This window comes from Heterodontus francisci, chromosome 5 (assembly GCF_036365525.1).
Source record: "Heterodontus francisci isolate sHetFra1 chromosome 5, sHetFra1.hap1, whole genome shotgun sequence".
Classification (NCBI taxonomy): domain Eukaryota; kingdom Metazoa; phylum Chordata; class Chondrichthyes; order Heterodontiformes; family Heterodontidae; genus Heterodontus; species Heterodontus francisci.
In genome coordinates, this window is record NC_090375.1 from 29,773,616 (window position 1) to 29,787,208 (window position 13,593).

The window sequence follows — 13,593 nt, forward strand, 5'->3', positions numbered from 1 at the left end:
ACCATCATACTCTGTCGTTTTCCCTTTCCCTTCCGAGTCACTAGTTTAAAGTCCTAGAGACCACCCTATTTATCCGTTTCGCTAGAACACTGGTTCCAGATCGGTTCAGGTGGAGTCTGTCCCATCGGTACAATTGCGCTTGTTTAAGTTGAGGATACTGGTTTGAGACCTGAGTCACTCGTCCTCAAACTGAATTTGAAATTCTACCATGTGATCGCTACCCCCTAGAGGATCCTTAACTATGATATCTTTTATTTATCCTACCTCATTACACATTACTTGATCTAAAATAGCCTGTTCCCAGATAGGTTTTGCGACGTATTGCTCTAAATAACAATCCCTGATGCACTCTACAAATTCGTCTTCCATGTTACCTCTGCCAATCTGATTTGTTCAGTCAATATCCAGATTAAAATCAAAGAACAAAGAACAGTACAGCACAGGAACAGGCCATTCAGCCCTCCAAGCCTGCGCCGATCTAGATGACTGCCTAAACTAAAACCTTCTGTACTTCCGGGGACCTTATCCCTCTATTCCCATCCTATTCATGTATTTGTCAAGATGCCTCTTAAACGTCATTATCGTACACGCTTCCACCACCTCCCCCGGCAGCAGGTTCCAGGCATTCACCACCCTCTGTAAAGAACTTGCCTTGCACACCCCCTGTAAACTTTGCCCCTCTCACCTTAAACTTATGTCCCTAGTAACTGACTCTTCCACCCTGGGAAAAATCTTCTGACTATCCACTCTGTCCATGCCGCTCATAACTTTGTAAACCCATGACAATTCTCATGCCCTTCTTACACGCCTCTGTTAGAGCATAGCTACTCAACCACGTGTCGAGTTGGGTCTTTCTTCCGGGTCCAAAATACGGGGTGGGGTGGGACGTGGACAGAGATCAGGACAAACAGAAATCAGAGGGGTGTGGTGGGGGGGGTGGGGAAGAAACAGCTACAAGTTCTGACATTGAGCACCCAAGTGAAATTAACCTAACCCTTACGCTCTGAAATCTATCAAGTCCGGGAGAAACTGACAAGCCCGGGGAAGATACCAGTAACTGCAGTAAGTACAGAATCATCAACTGAGCTCTTGCTTTAATCTACACTTGGCCCAAGGATTTAAAATTATCTGGAAATAGGGAGATTAAACTTCCCAACCTGAGTTCTCCGGAGACTGGTTGATTTTTTTTTTTTAATGACATCGGAACTTGGTACAGTTCAGAAGCTCGTTTGTTACATTGCATGATTTCCTTTTTTTCCCCGTGAGTGCTCAAGGTCGCAACGCCTTCACCTGTTTGAAATATGTGTTTGTTATTTTTTAAACTTTGTTAATTGAACACTGGTACAACAACTGGCACCAGTACTTGATCACTGAACAGTGGCTCCCCCACCAAACCTGAATACATGTGTCGGGGTCGGGTTGGGCATTTAAAAAAAAAATTGAAAGGGCTCAGGTCAGGTTTTGGTTTTAATTTTATACTTAAGCCAGGCTATAGCATCCGTTATTTCCCAATTTATACTTTGTCCTACAGTGAGGCAATAACTCCCACCCGTGACTTCTTCCCCTTGCTATTCCCTATTTCCACCCAAACTGATTCCACATCACTATCTATTGAACCTATATCACTACTCACCACTGCACTGATACGTTCCTTTATTAACAAAGCCACCCCACCTCCTTTTCCTTTTTTGCCTATTTTTCTGGAACGTCAAATACCCTTGAATATCGAGTTCCCAGTCTTGGTCACCATGCAACCATGGCTCTGTAATAATAGCTATCAAGTGATATTCACATTTCTATTTATGCCATCAACTCATCTATCTTGTTACTAATGCTGCGTGCATTCAGATAAAGAGACTTAAGCTTTGACTGTTTGCCATTACTCCTCATTCTGGTTCTAATTTCTGCTGCACTCTTATATTTTCTGCCCCTTCCCGTCACTGATTACTGTTCGCCTCTTCACTACCCTGCGCCTCTGCTCTCTCAATTCTTTGATTTTTTTTTTAAAACTTCTCTTCAATTGAACCTCCCTCCCCACCCCCCCCCCCCCCCCCCCAAGCTAATTAAAGTCTTATCTACAACCCGAGTTATACAATTCGCCAGGACACTGAAGGGTGGCAGGTGGAAGCCTGAACAAGAGTATTGGAATAGTCAAGAATAGAGGTAACAAAGCATGGATGAGATTTCAGCAGATGAGTTGAAGTGGAGGTGGCCTTGGTGTCAAATGTGTGGTTGGAAACCCATCTTGGGGTCAAATAAACACCAAGTTGCGAGTGGTCTGGTTTGGCTTCAAGACAGTTCCAAGGGAGGGGGATGGAGTCTGTAGCTAGAGAACAGAGTACATAGCGGGAACCAAAGATAATAGCTTGTCAGTATTGATGGTCAAAGTGTGACAAATTAGGAACAGTGGAAGGGTCGAAAGGTGAAGCAGCAAAACCGGGTGTTATCTCTATGTGGAACCTGACATGTTTTTCAGATGTCACCAGGGGACAACCTCTAGCTAAGAAATGGGAGGGCAGTTGGGTGATGAGTGCTTTGAGAATAAGGTAGAGGGTGGGTCTCATGGACAAGATTATCCTCTGACCTTAAACTGGAGAAAGTTCAGAGCTAGGGCAGAGGAGAACCTTACCAGAAGTTTGGAACAGTGGGTTATAGGAAGGGAAGCAGCAGAGGCAGTTGAATGGATGCTTTCAATTTTAGTGATCAGCCTATGAGCTGCTGGCACTTGTTGGAGGAGGCAGGAGAGGTTTAAGACAATCTGCAGTGGCAAAGAGAAGCCAGGAATTATCTTTGCATTCCACTACAATACTACAAAAGCTCAGTATTGCATCTGTAAAGATTTCTGTACAGATTCTTATTCGCATAGTCTACAGCATTTACTGGGCCCCAAACATCAGACCCTCTGTGACTTACTTTCTTGCTAGAAAGCGTTGCTTTGGCACCAGTTGGTGGTCTCTGGATCTCTGAATGTCTATTCTGGGCAGGCAACTAACCAGTAGCATGCAGATGAATTCCTGGAGTTGAATGGCCTAAGGGCTCAATTTTACACTTGCCCATCCCACCCAAAACTTGCTGAGAATTGGAAGATGGAAGTTGAAGTGTCGAGACAGATTAAATGAATGCTGGGTTTTATTTCTTTACCCAAATCAGAACTTTTAAACCTAGTAAACACCCCTGACTGTTTTCTACACAGCACATATTGTACATTTCCCACCAAACCTTACACCGTCCCTGCTTATTCAGAGTCAGACATAGGCAATTATAAAGGCACTGCCTAAAAGCTATTAAACATGAATATTTATTTCGGGCAGCTCAAGCAACTGTTTGCACCTTGCTGATCATTAAGTTACTCAGGACTTGCAAGTAAGACTTTTATTTTGAACTGTTAATTTTCCCTCATGGAAAAAATGTTTGTAATTTCCTCTTGTTACGCTTCAAAAAGCCCCTAGAACTCCAGCCACTGCTATGATCTCTTGCTGAGCTAGATACCTTCCAGCTTGGTTTTAAAAATGATTGGAATATAGAGAACATGTTTTGATGATGCTACCTACTGCTGAATGTTAATTTTTAGATGCTGTTAAATTTAATTGATATTGGAGAGGCAGTTCTGGCTTCACTTCAGCCATCATTCTGGCCATTGCGTGTGCACAAATGTACCCATTAAGTGGTGGAGACTGATGCCCTTACAGCCTGCTGTCTTACAAGAATTGGCTGCTTGTCATTCACAGGACTGAATAATGCAAAATTGACAGTGTAGAATCTGTTTCAAATAGTTAGCAAATCTGATCAGTTAACAAGGTCATTTGGTTTATTTCCAATAGAGATTTTGTGCAAACCTACATTAGAATGTTTGGAGGATTGGGTTGATTTACATAAATCCACTTTATATTTAGAAATTTATGAAACTTGATCCAAATTGTCATTGGTCAATTTAAAAGCTAGCAAGACAGCTGACAGGACACTGTTCAGACATGCAGCTGCCCATTCTAAATCCCCAATTAGAGGTTGTTTAATGTAACTGTCCTAGCACATGTCTAACAGGAAAACAAGATGGAAATTAAAATGCATCGCTGTAGGTGCTATTGGCTGTTTTAATAACCCAAGTTTTTTAAAATTGAGACTCCATTACTAATACTTCTGCGAGACTAATTGCTAGATTAGTAAGATGGGAGAAACATGTGATCATTGTGGGATCTTGTTAATTATACAACTGTAAATTCTATCCCAGTGCTATAAGGAGTGAGAAATCTATTTAAGGTCAAATTCCCATTCCTCTGGTTAGAGAGTAGACATTTCCCCCTAGGCATTGTAGAGGCAGCACTTGAGGAAAATATCAACAATAACATCCCTCCCATAACGATCAGAAACTGAACATTGGTTGTCTGGACTCATGAAATTACTTTTGTAGAATTCTACATATGCTTGTAACAGTATCCAAGCGTTACAATGTTTGGGTGTGGTGGGGGGTGGAAATTAAAATTTTCATCTATCTCCATAGCCCAAAACTATGGTATGAGGGAGAAATGATTTTATTTTGAAGGTTGCTTTACAATAAAACCCAAGGGGTTTCAGGTGGGCAAACAGCAAGGCAAGTGCAAAACTTAATTATTAGCCTAAATTTCAGGACGAAGTATTTTAACTGCTAATTCACTTCCCCTTCAGAACAGGCAGGTAGAGGGTAGAGAGCTGTTGCTGGCAAGGAAAGGTTGGGTCACCCTTGGCTGCGTGCCAGCTTGCAGGCAAGTGGTGGGTAGTTTGTAACTTCTCGTGTTACATTTCCCTTCAACACTTCTGTCTGCAGAACTGCTTCAGTCTGGTGGGAAAAACTACAACTCTACTCGGGCTCCAATTAAAATGCAATTTTAGTCCATCTGATAGAATACATCCTCAATTTACATAAATTCTTGAGGCAGCTTTAGGCAGGTGCCTCATTCCCCTACTGGTTCATGTTAAATGGTGGGAAATGCTCTAGTCCCAAGATAAGAACCAGATTTAGTTTTTAAACTACCCATCCATTTTTCCTTTCTGCTAGGCAAAATCAACTGCAAAATGTCAGTTTCCTTGCAATCATTTCAAAGGCTAAATACCAACCACAGATAACAGGAGAACATAAACTCATCAATGCCTGACATGAAGGTCACAATTTAATCCATTTGTTAACACTGAAACTTTAGATTAGATTAGAGATACAGCACTGAAACAGGCCCTTCGGCCCACCGAGTCTGTGCCGACCATCAACCACCCATTTATACTAATCCTACACTAATCCCATATTCCTACCAAACATCCCCACCTGTCCCTATATTTCCCTACCACCTACCTATACTAGTGACAATTTATAATGGTCAATTTACCTACCAACCTGCAAGTCTTTTGGCTTGTGGGAGGAAACCGGAGCACCCGGAGAAAACCCACGCAGACACAGGGAGAACTTGCAAACTCCACACAGGCAGTACCCGGAATCGAACCCGGGTCCCTGGAGCTGTGAGGCTGCAGTGCTAACCACTGCGCCACTGTGCTGCCCAGTTCTTAAAATGAAGCATCTGGAATAACCACAGAATTGGAAATGGGGGAAGAAAGCACATCTAAATTTAAAAAGCACTAGGGCCAGTGCCTGGGAACACTTAGTACCCAAATGTCATCCTACAGGTGCAGAACAGAATTTTGCAGATCACCACCACCAAAGCACTCCAAGAGGGGGTTGGAAGGGAGAGATGGAGTGGGCCTGATTTGAGAGGGATGAAAGGAATAGGATGGGGATTTAAAGAAATACTGTTACAATAAAGATACTAATTTCACCACAATTGTTTTGTGGGTCTCTGACACTAAAGCACTGGCTAATACAGAATTATGAGGATAAGTGTGTGCAAAATGTGAAAGTTAAATTAGATTTACAGGATTAGCAGTATAGATTAACATTCCATAATGGATGGTAGAATCTAAATGAATGTAGAATCCAGTAAGCATTTCAGAGTTCTAAAATCCTAGCACTCAGTACATAAAGCTTATTTAACTTTCTTCTAGTCTTTCAAATATAGATTTAAAAAATAAACCCATTCTATTTACCTTGGGCCAGGTTTGGGAATCTTGCCAGCTTTTAATTCTTCAATTATTTCCTCCATATCTCTTGGTGTTAGATCTTCCTGTAATGCAAATATGACTTTACTATCCATATGCAATTGTACAACTGTTGCTGTGACTGTTTCAAATACATGCATTCTAATGTAAATGTAGCACATTTATAGTTTAAGAATAAAGGGAACACCCAGTGTAGTACCAAAGTTAGCAAATTTCATCCAGGGTTCCTGTTCCTGATCACGGTAGAAAGTATGAGCATGTGGACATTAGGTGAGAACAGGAGCTGGCCAACTCGCTATTAACATGAGTGGCATTTGTGCTCGGCAGTCAGACTGTTGGGTGCGCATGGGACCATACTCCAGGAAAAAATCAGCAAAGGGTAAATATTGCCAAATGTTATAAATCTAATTCACTAACTTGAAGCATATTTCCTTGAGCAAAACTGTTCGTCAAATTAGTTTCTGCATGTAAATTTCAAACTACTTCTGTAAAGCAGTGAACAGCCACAACTAGATAAGCTGAGCAAGATTTATTTTTAAAGTTGTGCAGCTGAAATAATGAGTACCAAGATCAGGATAGAGGGTGTTGTGTGTATTAAATGGCAGCCGTTTCAATTTCCTTCAGTTATAACATTTTGCTGCTTTAGATCAATTTGAAATTACATTTACTGAAATAGTTGAAGACACAAGTATTCTAATTGCTGCCATTTAAGATCTAATGGTAGCTTAAAATTCTAGATTTATACAGTTTGAACTATTTCTATATGTTAAAGATGTATAGTATTAAACTTAGCAGCGTATAAAGGCATAAAACACTGACAATCCATTTAAAAGACTTACGTAATAGTTGTCGTTAATTTGCACCATTGGTGCATTCACACAGGCACCCAGACACTCAACTTCTGTGACAGTGAAAAGCTTGTCAGGTGTAGTTTCTCCAATGGAGATACCTAAAATTAGTTAAATTCACTGATTACTTTGAGACCCATCAGAATCAAACTGGACTGAGTTGTTGCCAAGTAGCCTTTTTTTTAAAAAACTAGTTTAAAAGGCTGGATATCTTGCTTCCGTTATACAGTTTTGGGAAAGATACTTTAAGGTATAACTTCAACAAAAACATCAAATGATTATTTTGGGCCTCTGTCATTGAATATTTTAAAAAGTAAAATATTTGTCACCGCTAAGCACATTGTTTACTCAACTTTATATTCAATGTTGAGGCTTGTCAGTTGCTTTTAATGTAGAAAATTTACAAAATTATTAATACTAAAACCAAGAAAATACTTGGACAAGAATTTATGGTTTATATAATGAACAAAATTAATGTATAGTACCAACTGAACTTGGGTTATCTAATTTCAACCTTCTACCAAGAGATCACAGCTTATCTCATGATGTTCCCTGTTCTATTTTCTTTAGTCAAGCCTGTCAATTTGGCATGGTAAGGGAAGAAAATTTTCTAATTGTCAATTAACAGTAGCAATAATAACTGAGAAATGAATGCTGCAGACTGAAGCAGACTAGTCTTTGTTGAAAGAAAATAGGAATGTCACTATCTGAAGGAAGGATTCTGCTAGAAGAGTTTGAAGCTGTAGGTTGATAGTCTCGGATTGGTTAACCTGATTATCAATAGTGAGTGATAGTTATGGTCAGCAGCTCACACGGTACAATTCATATCCCACAGATGTTCATATTCTGAGTCATCGAGCATGAAGGTTGTCTATTTGATTCAATGACAACTCGGGTTAGTTCTCAGCTGGGGTAATGGTAGGGCTGCAGTGTCTGGCTTAGGAAGTGAGGGGCAAAAGAGGGAAAAAAAATCACAACAGTAGGGTTATAGAGTCAGTCGCACAGCATAGAAACAGGCCCTTTGGGCCACCGCGTCCATGCCGACCATAATGCTTATCTATACTAATCCCACCTCCCTGCATTAATTCCATATCTCTTTATGCCTTGCTCATTCAAGTACCTGTCCAGATGCCTCTTAAATGTCGCTACTGTTCCTGCCTCCACCACTTCCTCAGGCAGCTCATTCCAGATACCCACTATTCTTTGTGTGAAAAGTTTACCCCTTTGATCCCCTTTAAACCTCCTCCCTCTCGCTTTAAATCTCTGCCCTCTAGTTTTAGTCACCCCTACCATGGGAAACAGACTCTGGCTATCTACCCTATCTATGCCTCTCATAATTTTATATACCTCTATCATGTCCCCTTTCAGCCTCCTTCACTCCAGGGAAAACAGACCCAGCCTATCCAATCTCTTTATAACTCAAGCCCTCCAAACCAGGCAACATCCTTGTGAATCATTTCTGCACCCTCTCTAGCTTAAATCACATCTTTCCTGTAGTGCGGTGACCAGAACGACACACAGTACTCCAAATCCGGCCTAACCAACATTACGTACAACTGTAACATGACGTCCCAACTCTTGTACTCAATGCCTCGGCCGATTAAATGCCATATGCCTTCTTCACCACCCTGTCTACCTGTGTTGCCACTTTCAGGGAACTAAGTACTTGCACCCCAAAGTGTCTCTGCTCAACAACACTCCCAAGGGCCCTGCCATTCACTGTACATGTCCTGCCCTGGTTTAACTTCCCAAAATGCATCACTTCACACTTGTCTGTTAAATTCCATTTGTCACTCCCTTGCCCACTTTCCCAGTTGATCTATATCCTGTTGTAGCCTTAGACAACCTTCTTCACTGTCCACTATACCACCAATTTTGTTGTCATCTGCAAACTTACTAATCATGCCCCCTACATTCACATCCAAGTCATTAATATATATGACAGAGAGCCCAGCACCGATCACCGGCCTCCAATCTGTAAAAAAAAAAAAAACCCTCCGCCTCCTATCACCAAGCCAATTTTTGTATCCAATTGGCTAGCTCACCCTGGATCCCATGTGTTCGAACCTTCTGGACCAGCCTACCATGCGGGACCTTGTCAAAGGCCTTGCTAAAGTCCATGTAGACAACGTCCATCGCCCTGCCTCATCAATCCTCTTGGTCACCTCTTCGAAAAACTCAAATCAAATTCGTGAGACATGATTTCCCATGCACAAAGCTATGCTGACTATCCCTAATCAGACCATGCCTTTCCAAATGCATATAAATCCTGTCTCTCAGAATCCCTTCCAATAACTTTCCCACCACTGATGGAAGGCTCACCGGCCTGTAGTTCCCTGGCTTATCCCTGCTGCCCTTCTTAAATAAAAGGAACATTAGCTATCCTCCAGCCTTCCGGTAACTCACCCGTGGCTAACGATGATACAAAAATCTCTGCCAGTGCCCCAGCAATCTCCTCCCTTGCTTCCCATAGCATCCTAGGATACACCTGGTCAGGCCCTGGGGATTTATCTACCTTTAAAAGGAGGAAAGGGGATATAAAGCAGGAGAGGAGTCAGAAGTATTATATCTGCTGCTCTAAGGAATTTGGATACTGGTTGAACAAGTTTTAAAATCTTTTGAGCATTATTGTAGATGCAAAAGCTGAAGAGGTCAAATGGGATCCTATTTTATATGATAGGAGCGTTAAATACAAAAGCAAGTAAAGAGTTTATACATAATGGGTTAGGCCACTGTTGGAACAGTATGTACAGTTTTAGAACATATACTGGACCTATGGAAAATACAATAAATTTAATAGCATAACCAGAGATGAGGACCGTTGATAAAGTCTCCACTAGAGCAGAAGTTACAATAAAAGTTTGAAAAGGTAGTTAATGGATTATTTATACTACCCTATGAATCAATAAGGGATATTAATATAGGATTAGTATGAAGGGCATAAAGGAGATGCTGAAATATTTTAAGATTCAGATTAATTTCCACCAGTAGCAACTGAAGCAGAGTCAATCATGGCATTTAAACAATCAGATGAGCAATAAAAGCGAAAAAAATACAAGTGAAGACCAAGAAAAGGCATTAGAATAGATAGTTTTATATTGCTGGCCTAGTCACTGGACCAAAATGTATCCTCTTAATCATACTGTGGTGCATTGTGCACAGTAGTTCCAGCGAACACTAAAATTTTACATTTAGTACTGAATTAAGCATTCAGGATGCCAGCTAAAGGCTCCAGCAGCAAGGAGTTCCATTATGGGGAACTGTCATTTTTTCTTCCTGGATACAAATCTGCAGCTGCTGTTAAATAACTCAATCCTGACAAACCACTGCTATGATCTTGGGTAGTACACTGTTACTTTGTGACCAAGACCCAAGTAGTGGGATTCAGGAACAGGAGATACCTGTACAGTTTCTGCATTTTTAAATATCTAATTAAACAAAAACAATACAATAACTGAGAACCCTTCCTCTATATACTGCCAAATGATAGTAACAAGCCACTATGTAAATTCTCATTTTACATTATACCATTCATTAATGGATGGTTAGTTGGACATGAGTCTATATCTACCTATGCTACTCAGGTTATGAAAAAAAAAATGCAGCTTGCTTCCTCTCAAATTTCAGCTCCAAGGCTGAATACCACCACCACCTCTCGCTTAACCTTCAAGTTTTAGATTTTAAAAGTCACCTTTTCTGCTAGTTGTGAATCTACAGGCCACTATTTGACAGACTACTTCTGCCTTAGAGCACTATCCCTGCAAGGCAACTGGATCCTTGCTCACTGGGCTACAAATCAAGAGGGTTACAAATTGGGACATAACCTTGCAGACTATGGCACACAATTTACCTCTGTCAAACTATCTGCTCCCAATATTGAATGAAGACCATCTTTATTGGTGGGTGCTTGCCAATTACTGTGACCATTCCACCTAACTAGTTTACCATTGTACACAGCTTCATAAATAAGCAACACCAATTCTAGCGTGTCTGTCTAATCATTTCAGACTGCAGACTTTTTTCTTGTTAGCTTTGCTCAATGGAAGTATTCTCACCCAAGTCAGAGCTTGTTGGTTCAATCTCCGCTCAGAACTTGAGCACTTCAGTGTAATGCTGAAGTCCTGTTTTATGTGCCATCTTTAGGATATGATGAACCAAGATCCCAGCTGCCTGTTGAGCTGGGCAGGTCACCTTGTCAAAGTGCCTTCATGTTGACCATTTATCCCACAAATCAAGACCACCAAACCAGAATAATTCTTTAATCTCATTGCTGTTTGTGGCACCTTGCTGTGTGCAAAGTGGTTGCTGTGTATACCTACAAGACAACAGTGACTATACAGCAAAAGTATTTCATTGGTCATAAATTGCTTTGGGATGTTCTGGAGATATGAAAAGGTGCTATATAAAAGCAAGTCTTTTTACCAAGAGACTTAGATAAACTAGTGGAAGCATTAAATGGTGGGATTTTTGCAATAAAAATCCTTTATTTTTTTCTTGAAAGATAGAATATACTTACTCTGCATTTATCTGGAATATTTGTAAAAATCACAAATGGTGTTTCAGTAATTTTGATGGCCAACTGTGAAACAGCCCCGACAATCAAATTTTTCTACAGCACCTGTGGAAGAGCCTGTCACTCTAGAATTGGCCTTTATAGCAACTCCAGGCGCTTACCCATTGTCTCTCGAGATAAGGAGGCCAAAGAAGAATTTTGATGAGTAACCAAGATAAAAAGGTACAATACTGGCATATTGTACCTTCATGAAATATTTGGTGAAAGCAAATGTTAAGCAGCTAAAGAATCATGTAATCAAAACCAACACAGGATCCTGACAGTAATATTGATTTGTTATTTTAACAAAAGTTTTCCCATTTTCAGTAAATGACTATAGAGTATCCAGACTTTCTGCTTACCAAGCTTTTTCTTGATGCATGTTACAATGCTGTCAGAGTCTCGGAGCATGCATGGTGTGGTTGTGCAGATCTGAACGTGGTACTTTCCCACTGGCTTGCGATTAAACATAGTGTAAAATGTCGCTACTTCATATACCCTCATAGCAGGCATATTCAGAAGCTCACCAACCTTTTAAATGAAAAATACAGAAATGAAATTAGAATAAATAAGATTTTGCTTCCTAGAATGGATTCCAATAGAAACAGAATTGCAACCCCTTCATTTCCCAACAATTCAGTCCAGCATTTTCAATAACTCGATATTTGAATACAATTGATGAGATTCTCTCAGTACTTTAACATCCTCATACAGCACAACTGAAAACCCAAAGCAATGCTACATTGAGCCTATAGGAATACACAATGAATCATATAAATTTACAGCATGGAGGAGGCTATTCAGCCCATTGTCTCCATGCCAGTTGACAAGTAGCCATCCAGCCTAAAACCACTTTCCAGTCCTTGCAGGTTATGGTACTTCAAGTGCCTATCCAAATAGCTTTTAAAATGTTATGAAGGTTTCTGCCTCTACCACTGTTCCAGATTGCCACCACCTTCTGGATGGGAAAAAAAAATTCCCCTCTAATCCTGAATTTATGCCCCCTGGCTATGGACCCATCAACCAAGGGGACTATTACCTTCCTGACCCCTCAATTTCACACACTTAAATTAGGTCTCCACAGCCTCATTTTGTTCCAAAGAAAATTACAATTCTCTAGTCCAGGCAACATCCTTGTAAATCTCCTCCATCTAGTTTTTATTTGTTTCATGGGATGTGGACATCACTGGCAAGGCCAGCATTTGTTGCTCATCCCTAATTGCCTTTGAAGGTGGTGGTGAGCTGCCTTCTTGAACCACTGCAGTCCATCTGGTGCAGGTACACCCACAGTGCTGTTGGGAGGGAGTTCTAGGATTTTGATCCAGCAACAGTTAAGGAATGACTATATATTTCCAAGTCAGGATGGTATGTGGCTTGGAGGGGAACTTGTTACCACACGTCTACTGCACTTGCCCTTCTAGGTGAAAGAGGTCATGAGTTTGGAAGGTGCTGTCAAAGGAGGCGTGGAGTTGCTGCAATGTATCTGGTATATGGCACATACTGCTACTGTGCATCAGTGGTGCAATCACCTTTCTACACTGCGGCGACCAGAACTGCATGCAGTACTCCAGCTGTGGCCTAACTAGTGTTTTATTCAGTTCGCGCATAACCTCCCAGCTCTTATTTTATGCCTCAGCTAATAAAAAGTACAAGATATCTTCTGTTCAAAAATCTTCATCTAACAATATATCCTTATGTCTTGGAACTTTATGGGGGAAAGCTAACCCCTTACATTTCAGGTAGTAAAATCAAAGTCTTCAAAATGAAACACCACGTTTGAGCGCCACCAACTTAAATCAGATATACTGAAGAGATCACAAAGTTGATGGATAATGGTTGCCTAGATGATAGATCTTGATTTTCAAAAGCCTTTGATAAAATAGACTGCATCCTGTGGGATTATAAATTAGGATCTTGCCTCAGATTCTTGGATTCAGTAATGCTATCTACTCCTGTAAGCAGTCTTGTATTTAAAAGTATGCACATTCTGCCCAATATGTCACTGATAGTGTAACCCAGAGTGATACAATGGTGCCCCCTTTGTGATTTGAATGGAACAGCTTTTACAAAGCCTCTAATCTTTTCCAAGGTGGACCACTATCACATTTTGTTAAA

General features: G+C 40.7%; 2 protein-coding genes across 5 annotated transcripts in view; one reads left to right on the forward strand and one right to left on the reverse strand.

Annotated features, from left to right (window-relative positions):
• Positions 1-13,593, forward strand: part of acss2l (acyl-CoA synthetase short chain family member 2 like) — a 204,128-nt gene that overhangs the window by 24,278 nt on the left and 166,257 nt on the right. The gene's annotated exons all lie outside the window — the stretch shown is intronic.
• The window catches only part of ndufv2 (NADH:ubiquinone oxidoreductase core subunit V2), a 47,283-nt gene that overhangs the window by 6,179 nt on the left and 27,511 nt on the right, over positions 1-13,593 (reverse strand). For 2 of the 3 annotated variants that reach the window (XM_068031261.1, XM_068031260.1), the window contains 3 exons: positions 11,841-12,009; positions 6,918-7,027; positions 6,067-6,143 (listed from right to left, as the gene is read on the reverse strand). In XM_068031261.1, the coding sequence (XP_067887362.1) occupies positions 6,067-6,143; positions 6,918-7,027; positions 11,841-12,009 (356 nt within the window). Of the gene's footprint in view, positions 1-1,157; positions 1,291-6,066; positions 6,144-6,917; positions 7,028-11,840; positions 12,010-13,593 lie in introns of all 3 variants that reach the window. The other variant, XR_010975013.1, reaches the window with a different exon arrangement.